The sequence below is a fragment of the Capricornis sumatraensis genome, chromosome 1 (genome assembly GCF_032405125.1).
Source record: "Capricornis sumatraensis isolate serow.1 chromosome 1, serow.2, whole genome shotgun sequence".
Classification (NCBI taxonomy): domain Eukaryota; kingdom Metazoa; phylum Chordata; class Mammalia; order Artiodactyla; family Bovidae; genus Capricornis; species Capricornis sumatraensis.
This window is the reverse complement of record NC_091069.1, coordinates 163,859,825-163,883,927: the sequence shown is the minus strand read 5'-3', so window position 1 is coordinate 163,883,927 and position 24,103 is coordinate 163,859,825. Positions and strand designations below refer to the sequence as shown.

The 24,103-nt window shown below is 42.0% G+C and overlaps 1 protein-coding gene across 1 annotated transcript in view; it reads left to right on the top strand.

The window, feature by feature from the left end:
- Positions 1-2,037: 2,037 nt before the first annotated feature.
- Positions 2,038-24,103, top strand: part of CCDC80 (coiled-coil domain containing 80) — a 35,390-nt gene continuing 13,324 nt past the window's right edge. The window contains exons 1-4 of the mRNA XM_068965363.1: positions 2,038-2,794; positions 3,206-5,094; positions 12,981-13,137; positions 23,405-23,541. Of these exons, the coding sequence (XP_068821464.1) occupies positions 3,217-5,094; positions 12,981-13,137; positions 23,405-23,541 (2,172 nt within the window). The 5' untranslated portion in view covers positions 2,038-2,794; positions 3,206-3,216. The remainder of the gene's footprint in view (positions 2,795-3,205; positions 5,095-12,980; positions 13,138-23,404; positions 23,542-24,103) is intronic.

The following is a 24,103-nucleotide window of genomic DNA, read 5'->3' as shown; positions in this document are numbered from 1 at the left end:
AACCAGTCCTTCCTAAAGGAGATCAGTCCTGGGTGTTCTTTGGAAGGACTGATGTTGAAGCTGAAACTCCAATACTTTGGCCACCTGATGTGAACAGCTGACTCATTTAAAAAGACCCTGATGCTGGGAGGGATTGAGGGCAGGAGGAGAAAGGGACAATAGAGGATGAGATGTTTGGATGGCATCACTGACTCGATGGACATGGGTTTGGGTAGACTCCAGGAGTTGGTGATGGACAGGGAGGCCTGGCGTGCTGCGGTTCATGGGGTCACAAAGAGTCGGACACAACTGAGCGACTGAATTGAACTGAACTGAATGTTAAGGACCTATTAAGAAAGGCAAAAAGTACTGCTACACAATTATTTTAGAAAGTAGACTCTAAAATTATAAATGGTCTAGTTGAACAAATTAATGAGACTTTTCTGTGAATATAGGAAACAAAAACCAATTGAAGGAAAAGAAGAAAGAGAAGGTGTGGGAAGAAAATGAAAGGAGGAAGAAGCAGGATAACCCAGTGCTTTGTAGATAGTTCTATATCTGGGTTCAAATTTCAGGGCCACGTCTTAGCATTTGTGTGACAGTGAGCAATTACTTAAATTCATTCAGTCTCAGGTTGCCCATCTGCAAATAGGGGATGATCCCACCTGTCTCTTGGGGATGCTGTGAGGGTTAAATAAAAGCATATATGAAAGTGCCAAGCCCAGAGCCTCATGTGAAAATGCTCAATAAATGGTAGTTATTATTAGCAGGGAGAAGACAAAAGGAAGAGAAAGGAAGGAAGGAAGGAGGCTCAGCAAGGGATTGTGTAGAACACACTATGATGTGAGAAAGGAAGTCACATCTAGGACTGTGCAGTTTGATCAACTTAACAGGTGAATCCCATGAAAGGGGAAATCTCTGTCTTCAGGGGACAGAAGGTCTCTGCCTGAAGCCCATGGCTCTTCCTGCTTGGCACCCCCAGGTCTTCATGCTGTGGACTGACAACCTGATACTCAACCCTCCACAGATCTTCAATTCAGTGCCCGGAGCTCATGTGAAGGAAAGGTAAATGACCAGTCGGAGATGGTGCTGATGAAAAGGAACAACCAGGGACCAGGTTTATTCCAGAGAGGGTAGACATTAACATGATCTAGCTTACAAGGGGCCTCCTGAAAACACTGACTTGCCACTGCCTGGGGCAGTTAATACTGACTGAATGCACTTGGAGAGGCTGGAAGAAATATCTGTGTAACCCAAGGCACCTTCCCTCCCTGCTAAAAGCTGATTCCTCATGGCAAATCTGTGAGGTGGATCCACAGAGATGCTTCAGTATCTCTGATAGAGCTATTTCTAAGGACTGTTTAAAGCCCTCTGGATACTGGAAGCCTCTGGAGTGCAAGATATTGCAACACACAGACACACACACACACACGTACGTACACTTGTGCCCTCTGAGGAAGCTCTTAGCCTACCACAGCCAGATCTCAGAATTGGAGGTCGTAGTGGCCTTTCCCTGTGTAATGGCTGACCACAATCTCAGGGGAACAGCAGCCATTGCTTGCATTTCTAACCTTTTACCAGCTTCCTTTCATGCCAAGGAGAAACTAGGAATAAGAATACAGTAATATGATCCCCAATTAGCATAAAATAAAAACAACCCAGCCATGTTTTCCATCGGCATTTCCAACCTCAAATGAAACACACGAAGCAGGGAGAAAGAGATAAAAATACATTCATAGAACTATAAATATATATATATACTGTCTGTGTATGTACAGCCAAGCACCCTGACCCAAATGACTATCTGTCTCTAGGAAAATCAAGCAGTCAGATGTAGAAATCTGAGAATTTTCCCTTTCCCAAGCACAGTGTGTGTACAGACAGGAAAGGACAGTGTCCTGATGACTCAGTAGGGAAGGGGTTAAGTCCTCAGCCATCCTGTTCCAAAGTGATTTATGATGATGTGCAGTGTTTCAACACCCCCACCCAAAGAACAGCCCCTTCTCTCCCTCCCAGTCCAGGCTCACCGCTCACCATGCTGAAATGGGAAGGAGGCGGTGTTTTGCTGATCTGTTAAATTCTTAGTGAAGTTTCCTTGATTTCCAGTGGCTGCTGTTGTTTGAGTTTGGTTTGGATCAAAACTGAGGTTGTCCTGGCATTTCTGGGACTGAATCCAGGCAAGAGGAAGAAGAAAAAGGAGAAGGAAGAGAGGAGGGAAAAGGTGGGCAGAAATAAAGGGAGGAGAGAAGCATAAGGAAAAGAAAAAAGTCCTTTTCAACATCACATTCCTGTGTTTTCCCTCGGCCTGGAAAACATATTAATCCCAGTGCTTTTACGCTCGGAAACAAAGACTAAGCCAGACTGTGGGGGAAAGGGTGATAAGAAGGATCCTGGAACCCGAAAAAGAGAAAGAGCGAGATTTAGAAATAGCTGAGACTCCACTTTAAGGGGCGTCCACTGCTGTCGGCCGGCCGGGGGGGATTGGCATTCGCAGACACACCGCCGAGCAGAAGCTGCAGACAAATGGAGATGCAAAGACTTAAAAGGACAGCTCCTTTCACCTCATTCTACTTGTCAAGAAGGTAAAAAAGCACAGCCAGAAAGAAAAAGAAGAAAGTTCAGCCCTCAGGACCGGACAGGCGGTGGTCTGTGTGCGGCTCTGGGAGCTGGGGCTGCAGCACACCCCTTTGTATCAGCCAGCCTTGCAAAGGAGAAGGAGAATTGGGAGGAAAAGTATTTCGTCTAGGAACTGTCCTGGGAGCACACTTCAGATTGCTTTTTAAAACCTCTGCATTCCATCTCCATGAGCCACTATGTAAGTGTGTAATCCTGCCTGTCTTTACTGTGTTTGTTTCTTTGTCATTTATTTGAAGAAATGAAATAGGAATGTTGTCATAATTAATATGCTCAGTGTGCATTTTCTCTGGAGCATCAGACAGTTGAAACAGTGCAAGCATGCTGAATGGGGAACTGAGTTGAGTTTCCTGCTTAATGTAACCGTCTCTGCTAAGCACTGACAAATTACAGGGACTTAAAAGCAACAGGATCTCATCCGATTTTCCATTCTCTGACCTCCCTCCTTCTTCTCCAACCACCCCTGCCCCCTCTCCTTGGCCAAGATAGATAAAGATATAATGCCCAGCTCTGTTTGCAATTAAATGATTTTCTTTTTTTTTTTTTTTCTCTGCCCTCCCCTTTCTGTTTTGACCCTGCTGTCTCCCCAAAGAGGACTGCACAATGACATGGAGAATGGGACCCAGTTTTACTATGCTGCTGGCACTGTGGCTGGTGTGTGGATCAGAACCCCACGGGCAGACCATGAATAGAGGGAGCCGCGGAGGGCAGAAAGTGCCTCTGATTTCCGCCGTCAACAGAAGGCCAGCTCGGTTACTGAGGCACACAGGGAGGTCTCAGGGAATTGAGAGAACCACTCTGAAAGAACCAAACCTTCAGCCTCTCCAAAGAAGGAGGAGCATACCGGTATTGAGAGTAGCTCATGCCACCGTGCCGCCAGCCTCGCTGGGCATCCGTGGGGCCCCAGTGAGAACTCAGCAGAGCCCAGCAGCTCGGAACTCTCCCCGTGAGATGGTCCGAGATGAGGGGTCCTCAGCTCGGTCAAGAATGTTGCGTTTCCCCTCTGGGTCCAGCTCTCCCAACATCCTTGCCAGCTTTGCAGGGAAAAACAGGGTATGGGTCATCTCGGCCCCACACGCCTCGGACGGCTACTACCGGCTCATGATGAGCCTGCTGAAGGACGACGTGTATTGTGAGCTGGCTGAGAGACACATCCAGCAGATCGTGCTGTTCCACCAGGCAGGCGAGGAAGGAGGCAAGGTGCGAAGGATCACCAGTGAGGGCCGCGTCCTGGAGCAGCCCTTGGACCCCAGCCTCATCCCAAAGCTGATGAGCTTCTTGAAGCTGGAGAAGGGCAAATTCGGCATGGTGCTGTTGAAGAAGACACTGCAGGTGGAGGAACGCTACCCTTACCCGGTCAGGTTGGAGGCCATGTATGAAATCATCGACCAGGGACCCATCCGCAGGATAGAGAAGATCAGGCAGAAGGGTTTTGTGCAAAAATGTAAGGCCTCTGGAGTCGAGGGCCAAGTGGTGGAGGAGGGGAATAATGGTGGAGAGGCAGGAAGGCCAGGCCTGAGCAGTGAGAAGAGGAAAGAGGAGCAGAGGAGAGCGCAAGTGCCACCCACCAGAGAGAGTCGGGTGAAGGTGGTGAGAAAACCGGCCACCACTGCAGGGGCCCCTCCCCCCGCTCCTCCAACCCCACGGGCCACCACACTGCCTCCAGCTCCGGTCACAACAGTGACGAGGGCCACCTCTCGGGTGGTGACGGTAGCTGCAAGACCCACAACCACCACGGCCTTTCCGACCACCCAGAGGCCCTGGACCCCCCGGGTGCACCTTTCCTCGGCCCCCCACCGGCCCCCAGCAACAGCCGAGGTGATTACTGCCAAGGGGCCGGTGGCCTCCGAGAATCTCTACCCTCCGCCCAGGAAGGAGCAGCCCAGGGAGAGGCCGCCGACCACTAGGAGGCCCAGCAAGGCCACCAGCTTCGAGGTCTTCACAGCTGCCCCTTCCATCGCCATCTCCGAGCCCAGCACCAGGGCCGGCGCGGGCCGTTTCCGGGACAACCGCACAGACAGGCGGGAGCATGGCCCCCGGGACCCCAATGTGGTGCCAGGTCCTCACAAGCCAGCAAAGGGGAAACCTCCCAAAAAGAAAGCCCAGGACAAAATTCTTAGCAATGAGTATGACCTCAGCCGGCCGACCACCTCTCAGCTGGAGGAGGAGTTGCAGGGGGGAAATATGCCCCCCAAAAAGGCGAAGGAGTCTAAAAAGCACGAAAAGCTTGAGAAACCCGAGAAGGAGAAGAAAAAAAAGGTGAAGAGTGAGAAAGCAGACAAGTTACTCAAGAGTGAAAAGCAAGTGAAGAAGGACAAGGCTGAGAAAAAGAGCAGGCAGGAGAAAGAGAAGAGCAAGAAGAAAAAGGTGGGGAGGACAGAGCAGGATGGCCACCTGAAACCCGCAAAACCCTTCACTCAGAATCCCAGGAAGTCGGTGACGGACCTACTGGGGCCCTTTGAAGGCAAACGAAGGCTGCTTGTAAGTAATCTTCTCCTTGGTATTGCTCTGTAGGCTGTGGCAGTGTTAGGACTTGGAGTGTTATTTTTCTAAAATCACATTATTGGATAGCAGGCTATGGCTAAACAGGTAATCTGTCAGGAAGATCAGGAGGTTTGTCAAAGAAGGACAGCCAGGCCAGTAGCTCCTTTTGACTTAGATATTCTGTGAACCTCTATCCACACAGACCCATGGCCCTAAGCAGTCGGTGACTGGGGATCTTAGCCACGAGCCCAGGAAGCACTCAGCTTCTTCTGTGCTCAACTTCTTCCAGACCCACCAGACCCATCCCCTCCTTATGGCTCTCTTCCACAAGATGGTTCTAAATACAACTCCCTTCTGCCAAGTTCAAAGAAGAATAAAAGAATTAATAAAATGGAATGCATTGATGGCAGTCACAATTTAGGAAAAGGATTTCTTTCTGCATGAGCTTAAAAACTAGAAGCATGTGTATGGGAAAATAGCAGGTCTATATCAACAGTTAGGTCTATACCAACAATTGGGAGACTTAAAGGGGGAAAGTGTAGCAGCCTGGTTGGGGAGTGGGTATGACTGGTAGTGGGGAAGGGTCCTTGTTTGTCTGGCCCCACAAATATATTTTTTAAACCAGCTAGCTGAAATCTCTCCTAAAGCCTGCCTCCCCCACAACTGCCCAGCTACTAGTAAGAAGCAAAATGAACAAAGTGTGGAAGCTGGGTTAATTGCTCCATTTTCTGATGCCTTAGAGGCATATCTGAATTTGGAGTCAAGATGTCATGTCAGTTTCTCCTGGGCCTCTAGAAATTGTGTGTGTGTGTGAAAAAGGAGACATGCAGTCCTATTTCTACTCTGCCTGTGGTTCTGAGTGCCCTGGGTACTGAGCAAGTCCCAGGTCCATCTCATTAACTCTTTTGGCCGTTCCTTGCCACCATCCAAAGAATGACACCAGAGTCTAGTCAGACCCAAGAGCGCTTTGGGCAAGAATAAGCATCATCTTAAAGGTATGGGAAATTTTCATCATTGATGGGAATGATTCATCTTTTCTCAGTGTCTCCTTGCCCTTATTTTAGTGCCCTTCCAAGATTTTGCCCCTAGCTTCTTAATGCTGCATTTTAATCCAGGATGACTAGGAGGAAAAGGGCATGATGTGGTTAATTCAGAGAAATAGATCTGTAAGTTAATGCTGGGTAACCTGAGTCAGGAATTAATTCAGCTAGCTGCCTAAGAGGGAGCTGTCTCATGTGAGGACAGCATCTATCCTGCTGCAGACACAAGGTGACTCCATGCCCTGCATTCCCACAGCCAAAAGAGATAGATGCTCATTTCTCAAGGCATCTCTTAGAGAGTCTTTTCATTTTTCTAACTAAATTTGGATTAATGATCTGAGCGAAGTGACTCTGGTGCCCATTTATCTTTTAGGGGTTTCAAAAAGTTCAATGTGCTCACTTTGAAATGTTATTCAGAGCAGAATCCCTTGTGAGAGTTATCATGGATGGGGCATGTCCCCAAATTCTCTTAGCTGTTCCATCTAGTATATCTTTGTAATCGAACAAAACTTAAATTTTGATTGATTCTACAGATTCATGTGTGTGTGTATGTCTTGTTATATATATTTTGTATGTTGGTACTCGTTTCTAACCAGAGCCTTAAAGTAACTCTATAAACTTAGGTTAACAGAAGATAGGCTATTAGAGTAGTTTAACAACTATTTGGTTATTGCCAGAGTACGCAGGTTTAAGTGGGAATGTCCCAGCCCAAACCAGAAGAACCACTGATTTTAGAGTAGAATTCTACCTAGTACAGAACTTTTGGAGGCAAACTGCTCTCTTTGGGGTATGGGAAATCATCAGTAGCATTTTCTGTTGCTCTCTTTCTGAGTACCTGGAACTTTGTCTGGCATGGTCAGGTTTTAACCGGGGGGGGATAATCATGGGTAAAATGTCAGGATTGTAATTGTGCACCCATCTGGCAAATACTTCCACTGCCTGTAGCTCATGAGTCAGAAGAAAGGGGTTTTCATACTATATCCCTGATATTAGTCATGTCTTTCATTTCTTTCCACTCCCTTAGTCAGGGATTTGAAAGCCCGGCTGGGTCTTTTCTGCTTTTAACAGTATCCCTGATCATAAATTTCTAGCGAATGAAAATTCAGACAACAGCTTCTGCTGATGTCATGTGAGGCAAAACAGAAACCAGCTGGGCTTGCTCATGACAGTGTTGCTCTTTGGGGTTGGACCAAGATCTAGGATTGTTATTAGAAAGAAAATACCAACAGGAGATATTTTAGCCTTGCATTTCAGTCCCATGTGTGCCTGGCTGACGGTCATATCAGAACTGTGTTCTCTGAAGAGCTAATAATGTCAAAAAATAAAAATGGATTAGAAAAGACATTATAAAATAAATGCAATGGAAAGTTGAAAGATGGAGAGGAGTCTTTAACCAGACAGAGAGGAGACCAGTGTCTGGGAAAAATATTTTGCTGGTACCGCTTATCTCTTTTCCATTCATTTTTCCTGCCAAACATGGCTGATGTTATTCAGGAAGTTTCAGTGATTTAATTAATATTCATTAAGGCACAGCAGCTTCCAAGCTATTAAAGTACAGATGACAACATAGCCCCCCCAACTGGCCTCAACCTAACCCAGTTTGCTCAAACTGAAGTGAGATTTGCACTTCAAGAAATTATGCAGGCCTTTTAGCTTCTCTTTCCGGATTTTCAGTAACCTGGTGCTCAGTGACAATAACCTAGTCCTTTGTGTTTATTTATATCCTTCTTTAATACTTAACTACTTAGAGAAACACTGGCAGTGATGGTACAGCTTATAGTTGGATGAATAGCATCCTAGTGGTCTTCAGAGGAGCTACAGGTAGAGCTAGGTCAGAGGTCACACCTCCAAACCTTCTGTCTCTCAGCCTGTCAATCCAGAGGGGCACATCCTGCAAGGTGCTCAGCTGAGACTGTGGATTAATTTTCACAACAATCCCATGAGGAAGGACTAATTAACTCCATTTACAGAAGTTTAGACAGATTGAGAAGTTTCCCAAGGTGTATAGCCAATCAATACATGACAAAGCCAGAATTAAAACTGAGATATGTTTGAGTGTAAACTCAGGGTCAATCACTTCCCCGTTCTGCCTTCCCAGGGATGTGAGCTTACTGTGGGCTTGTGCCATAAAGGGAACCAGAAACTGAGAAATGAACCTGTTAGTAATACAAGTGTTTTAAAATTCCTTTTCAATCTTGAATTACTCAGAAAAACAGTAAGATATACCAGTTGTCAACATTTTGTGCTGAGCACCAATGTAGAGTTTCTGCCTTTAATACTCAGCTAGTTCTTTGTACCTCAACTCACTGGCTTTCCACCTAGTCAAGTGGAGAACAATAGATTGAATCCCAGTTAATCTAATCCCTCAGACTGATTGATGCTGGTCTGGGGGTGACAAAATTGAGAATATGGATGAGTCTTTTATCAGGGAAACATTGGAATACGTAGGGTATAGCTGAAAAGTCATCATGCTGTTCTCTGTGCCCATTGACCTGTTTGTCAATGAACAAGAAGCCTCATCACACTGAAATACATAGATTCAAGTTCAAGGTTAAGTATTCTTTGGAGATTGGATCTCCCGTAATTCAAGTATGTTAGTACTTTTAACCTTACTACAGAAATTTGGATATTGGGACAATAATCTACTTACTTGGTTTAATTTTAGAAAAGAATATAAACCTCCTATTTTCTGAGGCAGACTACCAGCTGGAATGCCTTTTCTCAGAATCTTGTAAGAGTCTAATGTTTTGAGCTTAACACAGTACTTGGAGTAAGCTGACTTAAAATAACCTCCCCCCAGCGTCTTCCCATTCCCGTTTGCACCCTTTACTTATGCAAACTAGCTTCCTTATAGCCTGAGGCTCCTTGTGCCAACATGCCAGTTGGAAAGTTGGAACAGAAACATAAGAAAGAACAACACAATTCTAGCTTCACGATACATGCCCTGATTTATCACCACCAGACTAGAAAGAGGCCAAGTGCCAGACAATAATGTTTACTGGGAAGTTCTGTGCTAAGTCTCTTCAGTCTTCTAAAATGCTCTTTTTAAAAAGAGGAGACTGGAAATGGTTACCATTTTAAACTCTGTTTGAAGTACTGCCACGCTAGAAAATGAATGGGACATAGATGTCAGTACACAGGGAAAGAGTCACTGAAATATGTTCAGATGATCAGCTGCCTTCATTTTGCAGCACTTTCTGTGCTGCAAACTCAAAAAGCAGATTTAATGTAAAGGAGAGTGTCTTTACCAATGGTCTGTGGGCTGCATCTAGCAGGGAACCACACCTCCAGCAGGAGAGATTGATGTAACCTGAGGAGCCTTGTGCTCCTTAGTGGGGCTGGGGCTTCAGTGCCTTGATGAATTGACACTCTAGTTACCGAGATGTGACATAAACATAAAACAAAACGGTAAATCAAGGAAACACATAAATTCCAGGTGAGCCATGCACATAATAAGAACAGTAATTAAAAGGAGAAAGTGATTGTTGTGGAATAGATGAGACTTTAAGGAGGATGCTGCATTTGAAGAATGACTCAGATTCTGATAAGGTGGAAGGGAGGGGAGGAGATTCTGGGTGAGAAGGGTGACATGGGTGAAGGTAAAGGAAGGAATGTGAGTGAATTATTCAAAGGCAGCATACATCTATGATGCTTTGGTGTACATAGCCTGTATATATTTATGTAATATATATACTAATATGTATGCTTGATTCTCACTATTTTATGAGTTCGTAGGGAAGTTGTTCCAAAGATGAGAAAACCAAGGTTTAGAAGGTTAAAAGGCTTTGTTGAGGCTACAGAGTAGCCAGGGGTTGAACTAGGACAAAAATGCAGATCTTCGGATTTTGACTACTGTCACCCTTTCTCTGTGCCACTCAGACTCCTCTCATTTCATAATTTAGGCCACAGTCCAGCTACAGGGTGAAGAGGTCACTTAAGGGAGGAATAGGAGGAAAGTTTAGCAAGAGAGAGCCTGAGGCCAGGTTGTGGAGGGCTAGAATCTAGGAAGTGAGTCATGCGAAATGAATGTCACCTCCCAGGTGGGTTAAGGCTTCCCTGGGCAAAGGGCCTGAGATGAAAGTAAACATCAGAGCCCTCTACTTATTTAAGTGCAGTTCCCACTGGGTATCCACAGTCTAAGGTTACTGTGTTCAGAGACACATGGGAGAAGCTGCCTGGCAGGATACGGTTTGGTATGATTGTATATTCTCTGAAATTCTCAGTTATGCACAAGGGGAAGAAAGAGAGCAGAAGGGGCTTTGAGAACTCTTAAAATCTTGTCATAGCATGATCTGTCCATGGACTGCAAGGGTCCATGAATGGAATGGAGTCTATGCATGGATCTGAAGTTTCAGAGCCAGGGAATTATCAATCATCTAGTATATATTCTAAATATGAGCCTATCCTTCCTTTGGGGCTTCCCTGGTGGCTCAGACAGTGAAGAATCTGCCTGCAGTGCCAGAGACTGGGTTCAACGCCTGGATTGGTAAGATCCCCTGGAGAAGGGCATGGCCGCCCACTCCAGTATTCTTGCCTCAGAATTCCATGAAAAGAGGAGCCTGGTGGACTACAGCCATGGGGTCTCAAAGAGTCTGGCAGAACTGAGCGACTAACACTTTTACTTTCTTTCATCCTTCCTTTAGGTCAGGGAGTCCAAAATCATTACCAGGACATGTTACTTTCAATTTTTTTAAAAAAAACTATTTTGTGTTCTCACTTAAACAGTCATTTTATGTATTTCAAAATAGTGTATCTGTGAGCAAAGAAAAGCCAACAAGAAAAGACTGAAATATACCAACTGAAAACAAAACACCTGGATGTGGACTACCATCAAAACATAAAGAAATATTTTCAAATGCCATGTAGCTAATTAAAAAACTAACAAAGCAAAAATACCATCACTGTATCTTTCTACAGCCTCCTTAAATCTTTTTTAAGGCTAAGTGTGAATCAATGAATAAATTAAGGGAAATTTTATTATTTTTCCTCTTGGGGAATTATATTTCTAAACCAAGCATTTCCTACCCACCCTGTCCATCTGAAGAGGTTCATAAACACAAAATCAAAAATAGATGAAATCATGTCTTGTTAAAATAAATAACAATCTGAGAAAACATAAACAAAAGCTTCATCGTGGAAAAATTTTTTTTAATGTTCTACTCAAAAGCTATTGAACTCATTTTGATTTCCATGAAGGATAGTATTTTTGTCAAGCACAGATAATTCTTCGAAGGGAACGCCTGCAGGCCACAATAAATACATTTCAGACAGAGCAAAATAAACAGCAAAACGAGCTGGGACTGGATTTATTACTATCTTGATAAAGTATTTGATAAAGAGTTTAACAACATGGTGAGTTCCCTTCTGCAAAATGCCAAGCTAATAGCCACAAACTTCAGGAATATTTTGTGAGGTTAGATGGGACTAACTTTTTTTAAGTAGAAAAGTGCTTAATAAATTGGTCAAATGAAAGGAAGTGTATAGATGGGGGAACTCTCTGGTGGTCCAATTCAATCTCTGGTCTAGAGGCTGGCCTCTGAGCTAATGAGAAGCCTGCATAGGGTGACTAAACTGTGTTTTTTGCAGACATCAGCCGATTACGCTGTTTAGGGTTAGAGAGATCAAAAAAATCTAGTCATCATCAGAATAAAATTTCATGTCCTTCCACCTCAGGGCAAACAGCACATGCCCACACATTCGTCATATGTGCTACACAATCCTGGTTTCTGCTCAGGAAGAAGCTAATAAAATTGGAGAAGACTCAGGAAAAGGCAACAAAAATAATCACCATAGTAGAAAGGCTTTTATATCTGGCTAGATTACAACACTGAGGCATTCTTAGGGAGAGAGTTCAAGAGGAACCTGGAAAAATAAGAGTATCCTCATTTTATGCAAAATAGTGAAGTCTGTGTTTTCCCACATAGCTGGTGACCAAAGCATCTCTTTTTATTGCTCTGTCTTCTGAAGTCAGGGGGTCAAATTGAGTGAGAGACACAGGGGCTAGGTGAAAAATGCCAGGTTTGAATTGGAAAGAATGCTGAACTGAAAGAGAAAAATTCATCCTGTTGGAGGGTTTCAGCATCACAGACATCCACCAGGAGCTCTGTGCAGGCCCAATGTGACAATAATTATGTTCGGAGACAGAACTGGGCCAAAGAGCCATTCTAAAAATTCTCTGAATTTTACCTAATGAAAATTCTAAGCCGTGGAATGTTTCATAGTGCCCAAGACCTGGCTATGAAACTCTGCCCTGTAAGATGTGAAATAATAGTGGTAGCCACTGAATTCACAAGTGTCTGAGCAGCCAATTAAGGTAATGAAGATCAAAATAAAGGGAGAGAGATAGCATTTATTGGACAATTATTGCATGCTAAGTGTCATGTAATGCTTACAACAAACAGCCTTGTGAAAGAAGTATTCCTGTGCAGAGTTCATAAATGAGAAAACCAAGACACGTGGAGACTGATAATGAAGGTAGATGATAGTGGAAGTGAGTAGAAACTCTAAACTGTCTGGAATCATTTTTTTTAAAAGGCCTTTCCAAATGGTCTCTTTTGGCTTTAATTATGCTAACTATCCAACAAAACGATCCAGTTTAGGTGTCAGTCTAGTGTAGGAATGGCAGCCTACTCCAGGATTCTTGCTTGGAGAATTCCATGGACACAGGAGCTTGGTGGGCTACAGTCCGTAGGGTCACAAAGAGTCGAGCGTGATTGAGCAACTAACACACACACCCTGTCAGTCACCATCAGTCCTCTATTCTAGATCATCCCTTTGACATTTCCCTCAGTGTGAAACTATCACTGTGAGTTAATTTTTTTGCTTGCTTTGGCCCTCCTCCAGCTGATCACTGCTCCCAAGGCTGAAAACAGCATGTATGTGCAGCAGCGAGATGAGTATCTGGAAAGTTTCTGCAAGATGGCCACCAGGAAAGTCTCCGTGATCACCATCTTCGGTCCTGTCAGCAACAGCACCATGAAAATCGACCACTTCCAGCTAGGTTCTCTGAAACAATTTAATGATTATATTACTGCTTTTCTCTTAGCTAAGGTGGGGCATACCTTATGGGAGAGGTCGGTGGGGAATCAAAAGGAAAATTGGGGTTTCCAGAGGGCTATTTGCTTGTGGGAACAAAGGTTAGTCTGCCTAACTACTTATATAACTGTCCTGGATGGTTCTGGCTTAAGTTTTGAACACTAAAATGAAAAATATGCAAACAGTCTACAGTTTGAAAGTCAGTAAGATGGAGGAAAAGGAGAGAAGTAATTCAGTGGGGCAGAGTGGGGGAGGTATTCTGATAAAGAATAGCCAGAGAGATATTCTAACACTTTCTTCTGTATCCTGAGTCTTCTTGCCTGTGAGCAGCACCATCTGATCCTCCTTCAGCCTCTATGCTGTAGGTAACTCCCTCATAAATGGGTCCCGCACACCCTTCGGAGTCCTTGACTCTGGCCAGGCTTGGGGAGAGTGAGTGGGGGCTGAGAGAAGCTGTGAAACTAAATGAAAAGTCAGTGGAAATATGGACTGAATGGCGCCCACGTCCTTTTGGAAAGCAGAAGAATTTGGCTGAATGTAGAGTTTTCACAATTTTTCATATTAATGATGCATATGAGGCGTACAACTCAGTGTTGGGCAGCTAAGGTCTAACTCGCCACGGTTCTCGTGGGAACATGGCAAATTTACTGTGAGTAGTTATGCCTCATGGTCAGAAGCCCCAGATCTGACCCACCCAGTGTCTTTTATAACTATTACATCTCTAGAGCTTTATTTAAAAACAAAATTCTTTCTTTCTTACACAATTTCTCTACTTTTGTTTACTGTTGTTTCAACTATAATGAAAATCCTTCTTGTGCCATTTGCATATCCTGGGTATTTTTCATAAAATATATTTTGTCCAAAAGCACATAAAGCATACTTTTTCCCATTAGTTAGCAATTTGTGAGGGAGTGGGGGGCCTTACTGCGGCATGTGGGAATCTTACTTCACCTACCAGGGATTGAACCCTTGCCCTCTCCTGTGGAAGTACAGAATCACCAGGGAAGTCCCTCCATTAATTAACATTTAACTTCAGTATATATAACATGGATTTCTGTGTCACATACTCTTGGTGCTATGAACACATATCGTTGTAATTGAGTCATGATAATGTCAGTTGATTTTTAACATAGTCTAGCTTTCTAAATCAAATATATATTTTTACTTTTGTAAAGACACTTAGCTTGAGATCTATCCTCAACTAAATGTGAAGTGTGCAATATAGTATTGTTTACTATAGGTACAGCGTTGGCCAGCAGGTCTCCCTAATTTATTTGGGTATGAAGTTTCAGCTGTGCACTCTCTATTTTTATTAGCTCATTTTTCCCTGAGCTAGTTCAAAAGGAAAATAAATAGCATCTTTTCCAATGTCTTAGGACCCCCTGGTGACTCAGATGGTAAAGAGTCTGCCTGCAGTGCAGGAGACCTGGGTTCTGTCCGTGGATCAGGAAGATCCCCTGGATAAGGAAATGGCAACCCACTCCAGGATTCTTACCTGGAGAATCCCATGGATGGAGGAGCCTGTCAGGCTATAGTCCATGGGGTCACAAAGAGTTGGACACGACTGAGCAGCTTCACTTTTCCAATGTCTTAACATAAGTCATTAGTGGAGCAGTGATTGATTTGTGGACATTTATTTCTTACAATGCATATGTTTTTCAAGGAGAACAAAAAGGGAGAGTGTCCTTACCAACAACAACCAATAGTCATACATGCAAAAGACACAAAAGAGGTTCTAGGGTCAAAGAGGTTCAAATCCACAGTCACAATGTATTTGCATGTAACCTTGAGCAAGTTACTTCCTAAGTCTCAGCTTAGAACATGGTTATATGCATTTCATAGGTGATGATGAGGATTTAATGCTGTTACTGTGGTCAATGAGTTGTCAGAGGGCCTAGAGCACTATAATTGAAAAATACTTGTAATTGCTTTCTGCTCACTAACAAGGAATCCTCACAGCTGCTCCTCAGGGTCAGGCTGCATTAATCCTGTCAGTGACAAAACTGAAGCCCGAGAGACTATTACTGCAAAGCCATATATTTGGTGCTCAACTGGGAGTCAACCTTTGGATTCCAGTCTTGTCAAATAGCAGGAGCCAGTGAGCTTGATTATAATCCAGATGTCTTGAGAGGAAGTAGGCATACAATCCAGTACAGAGACTTGCTGGCTGGTGATGAAAGCCATCCTCCACCAGGTGTTCCTGGTGTCAAATGTGTCACTCACCAACTCACACAAAGAATTCTCGTTCCTTATTTCAGAGAAGTTTGGAAAAATCATTAGGTCTTCCACCTCGACCTGTGCATGGTCCTAACTGTTACAAACATCTGGTGCTGCCTTGGCAACATGTTAGCATGAATCCTGCTGTCTTGTAGACATCTGGATTGAATATGAACTGTAGAGAATGAAGATTTCCTTTTCTGCCTTATTGGAAGTCAGGTATTGTGATTTGAGTGTTTGCCACTCATTGAATGGCAGCTTGGACATGATTTGAGGAGCCTTTGATTTTGTTCCTCATCTAATTCCTGGAAGGCCTGTCTCTCCTTGTGTCATGTCCCAGGTTACCCTTATGGGAAAGGCTGTAGTGCATTCAGCCAAGACTGGGAGTCAGCCATGAGAAAATAGACGCTGGCATGCGCCATGGTCTCAGTAAACCAATCTCCAGCCTTGACCGATTTTCAGTTGGAAATCTGTCAGATGGCCTTACTTTCCTTAAAAATAAATCAAGCACTCTCTACTCTTCCAGACTTTCACAGGGCCTTAAAAACAGAGGCCCACATCCAGCTACAGTGTGGGCTATACTCACCAGCTGGTCCATCTTGCTAAATGTATTTTGAATTACAGGTGATGGACCTACAAACACCAGGAAGACTGAAGATTTCAGTCATTAGCCTAATGAAAGTTATTCATTCTTGAGCGAATTCCAGTGCAGAATAAGCCTATCCAGTTTTGGCAGTCCAGAGTATATTATATGTGAGGGTTAAGAATGACCTAACATACACACACACACACACACACACACACACACACACACACACAAATTAAAAATAAAGAAAAAAAATTAAAGATAAAAGATAGAGTGACCTAACACATAAAGGCATTCTTAATTGTCAGAGATATTTAAAATATCAATTTGAGATAGGAATATTGTGTCTATGCTAAGAGGATAGATTATAGAGGCAGTTTGTCAGATGGGAAGGAGTTGCTGGCTAAAGGCATTTTATTACAGAATGAAAAGAGAAGAGAGATGAACACATAGCGGGCATGAATATTTGTATATTTATATGCTTAGCAAAATATATAGGTGAAAAATATTTTGACACTGGTATTGATCACTAAACTTTAAGAGCTAAAACATAGGACATTTTTTGGAGGGGAAGGCAATTTTTTGATAGCTTCTTCTGAAGGAAGGAAAAAAGGAAGGAGGAAAAGTTGGTGGAAGTGGAATGTGGCCACAAGGAGAGGCAGCACTGATTCCTTATTCATGAGTAGGGAATTCCTAGGTGAGTCTCTGGAGTAACTTTTATACCTGAGACTGATAGAATCCATTTGAGCCTAGAATACTCTGTCTTTGATCCTGTTGAGAATTGTCCTTTATGGACAACCTCACAACCATCTGGATCCATAACAAGGCAGAAATGCTGCTTCCCCACAGAAGCATCTGAAAAATTGACCCTGTGTCCCAATTCCTCCCTTCTTCAGTGGTGACAATGCCTGGCAGCTGCCTTCTCCAGACCCTGCCACTCTGTGCTAGGAGACAAGGCTGGGCCTTGGTGTCCCTCTCTGTTTATTCAGGTTTTGATTATCACCCTGTCCCCTTGGTGTCCCTCTCTGCTTATTCAGGTTTTGATTATCACCCTGTCCCCTAACTTGTGTGATCACCCATTGCACTGCCTCTAACATCAAGCTTATCGCTGTCAAGATCAACCCTGACAAACAAGGGGTTAAAAGTACCTGATAAGTCAAGTGTATAAAACAAGTGCTTGAAGAATGTGGTGAAGGGACAAGCTCTTCTATGTTGTAGTTATCACAGTATTGTATGTATCACAGAGTTTTGAAAAGGGAGTGGATTTAAAGGAGGAGCCTTGAAACTGAGTAGATTTTTTTGATAATGTCTCTATCAAAAGTACTTTTTGTTTTTATTCAGGTTTTTAAACAAATGATACATTTTTTGGATTCCGAAGTCAACACTATATAAAAAGGCATTAACAGACAAGTCTTACACCCATTCTTGACCCTTATTATTCTCTGCTCCCACAGTAATATTTATGATTCCATCTTGATCCGTTTAATGGCTTCTTTATGCAAACACTAATCAATATAGACACCTATATTCCCCTTCTCTCTCTTTTTTAAACAGAAGAATGTTTTATTACCTTGAGTAGGAAAAATATTTTTTTAAAAATATATAGCTGATTTACAATGTTGTATTAGTTCAGGTGTGTAGCGAAGTGATTTGTGTATATATAATTATAAACTCTTTTTCAGATTCTTTCCCATTACGGAATATTACAGAACATTGAATACAGTTCCCTGTGCTGCACGGTAGTTCCTTATTCTTTTTCCTTTCTTTTTATACAAACAATCAGTTCAGTTCAGTCACTCAGTCGTGTCCAACTCTTTGTGACCCCACAGAAGCATCTGAAAAATTGACCCTTTGCCCCAGAGGGTCTGCAGCATGCCAGGCTTCCCTGTCCATCACCAGTTCCCAGAACTTGCTCAGACTCATGTCCATTGAGTTGGTGAGGCCATCCAACCATGGCATCCTCTGTCGTTTCCTTCTCCTCCTGCCTTCAATCTTGCCCAGCATCAGGGTCTTTTCTTATGAGTCAGTTCTTCACATCAGGTGACCAAAGTATTAGAGCTTCAACTTTAGCATCAGTGTTTTCAATGAATATTCAGTACTGATTTCCTTTAGGATTGACTGATCTCCTTGGAGTCCAAGGGACTCTCAAGAGTCTTCTCCAACACCACAGTTCAAAAGCATCAATTCCTCGGCACTCAGCCTTCTTTATGGTCCATCCATACATGACTACTGGAAAAACCATAGCTTTGACTAGACGGACCTTTGTTGGCAAAGTAATGTCTCTGCTTTTTAATATGCTGTCTAGGTTTGTCATAGCTTTTCTTCCAAGGAGCAAGTGTCTTTTAATTTCATGGCTGCAGTCACCATCTGCAGTGATTTTGGAGCCCAGGAAAATAAGGTCTGTCACTGTTTCCATTATTTCCCCATCTATTTGCCATGAAGTGATGGGACCAGATGCCATGATTTTAATTTTTTCGAATGTTGAGTTTTAAGCCAACTTTTTCACTCTCCTCTTTCACTTTCATCAAGAGGCTCTTTAGTTCCTCTTTGCTTTCTGCCATAAGGGTAGTGTCATCTACATACCTGAGGTTTTTGATATTTCTCTGGGCAATCTTGATTCCAGCTTGTGATTCATCCAGCCTGGCATTTTGCCTGATGTACTTTGTATATAAGTTAAATAAACAGGTGACAATATACAGCCTTAACGTACTCCTCTCCCAATTTGGAACCAGTCTGTTATTCCATGTCCAGTTCTAACTGTTGATTCTTGACCTGCATACAGATTTCTCAGGAGACAGGTAAGGTGGTCTGGGATTCCCATCTCTTGAAGAATTTCCCACAATTTGTTATGATCCACACAATCAAAGACTTTAGCATAGTCAGTGAAGCAGAGTAGATGTTTTTCTGGAATTCTCTTGCTTTTTCTATGATCCAGCTGATATTGGTAATTTGATCTCTGGTACATATAATAGTATATTATATATCTGTTTTGCATTTTTTTTTCACCTAAGTGTATTTCCTGGAGATCTCTTCTTATGAGTACGCAGAGATCTTTCTCATTCTTTATTAAGCCATTCTGAGATTCTACCGTAGTTTATTTAACCACTCCCTTTGTTGAGGAACATTTGGATTGCTTTCAGTATATTGTTATTATAAAAAATTTCAGAATTAACCTTGTACACATATCACTGTATGTATGAGGGCATTTCTTTACAATAGATTCTGAGAAGTAAGATTGTTGGGTCAAATGGAAAGTATATCTAGCTTTGGTAGATATCACCAAATTTCTCTCCATGCAAGTTGTATGATATTGCAAAGCCACCAGAAATGTGTAAGAATGTCTGTATCTCCAAACATCTTCAATAGAATGTATGATCAGACTTGTGAATGTTTTTAGCTAATGCTGTATGTGAAAAATGGTATCTTAGTGTGGTATAGTATTGGGTTGCATTGCTCTTTTTATAAATGTGATTGAAGATTTTTTTCATATGTTTCAGGCAACTTTATATTTTGTTTTTAGTGTCCTTTGTTTATTTCTGTATTGAGTTGTTGGTCTTTTAAATCTCAATTTATAGGTATTCCTTATAAGATATTGACCCAGTTTGGGGGGTGGAGTTCAGAAGTTTGTTTTAAAAGTGTTTCTCAAGTGATTCTGATTTGCAGTTAAATTTGGCCTAGAGCAGAAAGTTCAGTGGCAGAGAGAATGGAAGAGAAGTCTAGAAATGTAGATTGGCACCCAATTTTAGAGAATTTCAAATACCAGGAGAGAGAATTCAAACTTAATTTGGTAAATTAAGTGAAGTCACTAAAGATTTCTAAACATATTTTTCAAATAAATTTTAAATAACTTCTTATACTTCTTAGTAGTCAGTCTGTAGGACAGAAAAGCACCTGACAGGACACATTCTTCACGGATAAGACAAATTGTTCTTTCTAGGAACCAAATGCGAGCTTCAGCTTTGAGATCAGAAATGTCCAGGCTAGTCTCACATACCCATTCAATTCAGTCACTCACTCATCCCACAACTGGGTGCTAGGCAGGGAAACAACTCACTCACAGAGTAAAACAGGAAGGAACAAGAGGATTGATAACAAAGTTAAATTTATCCATTATCAACTAAAAACAATTCAGCCTCTGCTGGAGTCTTTACCTCCAGATTTATCCAAAATGCAACCAAGAGATTTTTGGTCTATATTGACTTCTTGAATAGGATAATTATATTTTAAGTGCCTTATAAGTATGTTTTATTTACATTGTGCATTACTTCAGGACAGGGTTTATTAAGGTCTGGTGGTGCAGCAAAGTCAGAATGCCAAAGGAAAATGGAATATATTACTCATTCATTACTCAAAGAGGAAATTGCACCACACCTCACAAGGTCATGGGAGGAACACCAAGTTTTGGTCAGGAAGCAGAAGCCAGAGTGAAGAGAGAGCCTAGACCATGGTTATTATTGGGGTTTCCATGGGAAACACAGATGAGCTGGGTGAACAGCTGGTTAGGCTTGGGGCTGCAGGATATTTCCTAATTGCCCGGTTCCTGACCCTGAGACAACTGATTGGTGCTCCTGGGGCCATGAGCCAGATAGATCTGGGTCCAAGGATTGTAATTTTAACATGCACTCCAGGTGTTCATGATGAAGGTATACAGTGAATCCTACTTTGAAAAACTGCCAGAGCAGATTTGGAGCTCCTGAAGCAAACAGAGAGCTGAAGTTGTCCCAGGACATTGGAAGAATGGCCTGAATATAGGGATGAGAAGGAGGAGGAGGAGAAACCATGGGTGTCACAGAGAGGCAGCAGTCACAGATGGAGGCTTTAGATACAATGCCTGGCATACAGTTGGTGTTTAATAAGTTGCCTTTGAAGCTGAATTTTTCTGCAGTGTCATTGCTGTCTATAGTCAGACATGGAAAAACAAATGCATGAAGAAATTTACTACTACCTGAATTTAACCACTGACTTTTTGGAGCTGGAATTCTTAAAGGGTGGGAAACTAGGCAAGTCCTATCATTTATAGGGCCAGTCCTCATCAGCACACAGCAGAGCTCACCCTTCCTGCTGGCCCTCCTCAAAAATCTTAGGTCCAGGGGCAGGTTGTGTGAAATGACCAAATCCCACAAAATGGGCTTGGATCCATGAATCATTTTAGCTGGATTGGGACCAAGTGGACAATTTATAGGATGTATTCTAAGGAATGTTTGTTTTTAAGCCCTGCCACCCGTGACGAAGACGAGAGAACTTCGGCAGAATCTGGATAAATTTAATAAGAAGTTCCAAATAAAAAACCAAAAATGAATGTATGTTGAGAATTAAAAATAGCAGTTCCTAGGTTCAAGATAAAATCTGATTTGTAAAGTGTTAAAATCAGAACATTAGTTGTTAAGGATGCTTACAAATCAGTTTTTTAATGATTTCCTTCATCATCATAATTCATATTAATATTATTAATCACAAAATAAAATATGCTCCTTGTTAAAATTTAAATAATATAGGCTCAAATAAAGTAAACAGTCAAAGTTTCTACCTCACCTCTTCTCACTCCCCAGAGGCAACTATTATTATTAGCTCTATGTCCTTCTGGACTTTTTCCTATGTATATTCCCATATGGATGTGTTTTCTTTTGCTTTATTTCCTGTTAACCAAGAATAACATCATACTTTGGAGAAGGCAATGGCACCCCACTCCAGTACTCTTGCCTGGAAAATCCCATGGATGGAGGAGCCTGGTAGGCTGCAGTCCATGGGGTCGCGAAGAGTTGGACACGACTGAGAGACTTCAATTTCGCTTTTCACTTTCATGCGTTGGAGGAGGAAATGGCAATCCACTCCAGTATTCTTGCCTGGAGAATCCCAGGGACGGGGGAGCCTGGTGGGCTGCCGTCTATGGGGTCACACAGAGTCGGACACGACTGAAGTGACTTAGCAGCAGCAGCAGCAGCAGCAGCAACATCATACTTTGTATTTTATTCTTCAAGTTGCTATTTTTACTCAATAGATAAACTAAACAAAAACCAACAGCATGTTGATGTATGGCAAAACCAATACAGTATTGTAAAGTAAAATTAAAAAAAAAAAGTAAATAAATTTTAAAAAATTAAAAAAGAAACCAACAGCATGAAGAACCTAACAATTCTTTTAAATTAACATATTTTATTAATGATAGTATTCTTTCCCCTCTCATTGTGATCTACTTGGGAGAATCAAGCGTCTTATTTATATACTTTCAACAATTTTAATCGAGTAAACCAAAGTAATACCTAAATTATAATTGCCCCCTTTATATCAATAAAAGCAGAATAGTCTGTGATACTTGGCTAGATTCCCTTTGTAGCTACAAAATTGTGTTTTTCTTCTACAGTAGTGCTATTCATTGGGTAACAGTGTTGATAATAACCAATAAGTTTCCTTCTGTAATAGGTTTATTATTACATATTTGCTAGGTTTAATATTTGTAATTTTTTTAATACAGGGAATTATTCTACCAATGAAAATTTTAATAGGGTTGAGGGAAGCATTGTAACCTGTATGGGAGGAAAGAAGTAAATAAGCCCTTCTATCATTTCAAAGTGTTTTCCAGGCATGGTATTAATAGTTTGTCATGTTCATACTTCCCATTAACTCAGTGGCACCTGCAGGAACCACTGTGAATTATAATAGTTTTCAGGGCTTGATATTTGAAAATAGATATAACATTAAGAACTTCTAGAAATTCGGTAACATTTTACTTAACCTTGTATTCACTTACAAAATTTATTTTATGAAAAGCTTGATTTTTTGGAGTCAAATGACCAGATTTAAACATCGGCTTTTTATTTTTCTCTATGGCAATGACTGGAGAATTCCATGGTCAGAGGAGCCTGGCTGGCTACAGTCCATGGGGTTACATAGAGTCAGACATGACCGAGTGACTAATATACACACACATAGCAATGACATAGTTTACTGTGTCCCAAAAAATGCTCTAATAAAAGGAAGGAACAGACACCAATTTTAGACTTAAATAAATAACTAAAACTAAAATAAAATTTTAAGTGAAATAAAGCTTAACCAAAGAATCTGGGTCTGTTTCCCTGGTAAGTCATAATAATGACTCATCCCAGGTTGAGTTGGCAATCTTCTTCCAGGAATGACTCAGTAGCTTCATTCTAATGTTGCTCCTTCTGATTCACTGTAACCAGGGTGGGCAGAGATGGGGTTCGATCATCTTGGGAAGAGTGACTTTCAAAATGAGCTTATTTATTCGTTTGTTTATATATTTGTTCACTTTGGAAACATTAGTTCAAACAAAGTACTCTTTGAATGTGTGCAACTAATGAAAGCAGTTCTAATTAACTCGGGATGGAGGCTCAGATCCTCCACTCTTTGGTTTCCCACTGATTTCTGTTTTTGTCACATCCATATTTATTCACATTTCATTTGCCTTAAGACAATGAAAAACCTATGCGAGTCGTGGATGATGAGGACTTGGTAGACCAGCATCTCATCAGCGAGCTGAGGAAGGAGTATGGAATGACCTACAATGATTTCTTTATGGTGCTCACGGACGTGGACCTCAGAGTCAAGGTATGGGTTCCTGTTTGGGATGGTGCAGTGCCATTCCTTAAGAGAGAAACTCATTTTGGGGGGATCAGTGAGTCTATTACACATACGACTGAGCACAAATTATTTCATAAACGGGAAAGTTTGGAAATGGTCCAAATAGTTACCACTGTCCTCTAGAATTTGTGGTCTATGGAAAATATTAAATTGGATGACCCCCGTGTAGCTCAGTTACTTGACTCAGACTAAATTCTTCTATAACATTAAAGTCATGAATTCACCAGACACTTTTTGAATAGCTATGATGTGTCAGACCCTGGTGAGAAAAAGTGAAGAGCATTTAGCTTCTGTTTTAAGAAAACTCAGATTTAATATAGGCATAATTTGGAAGAACCTGGAAATTTATCTCCTGATTCAGCATGGGCAAGACGGTAGGGCTTTACACCTAATTTCTTCCTATGATAGGGACAAAAGTTCTGAACCATGAAAAATTATGCCATGTAGTCATAATAACAATAATACCTAACTTTATTGAGTTATTTCATTATGCCAAGCACTCACCTCAAATGTTTACAATTCTTATCTC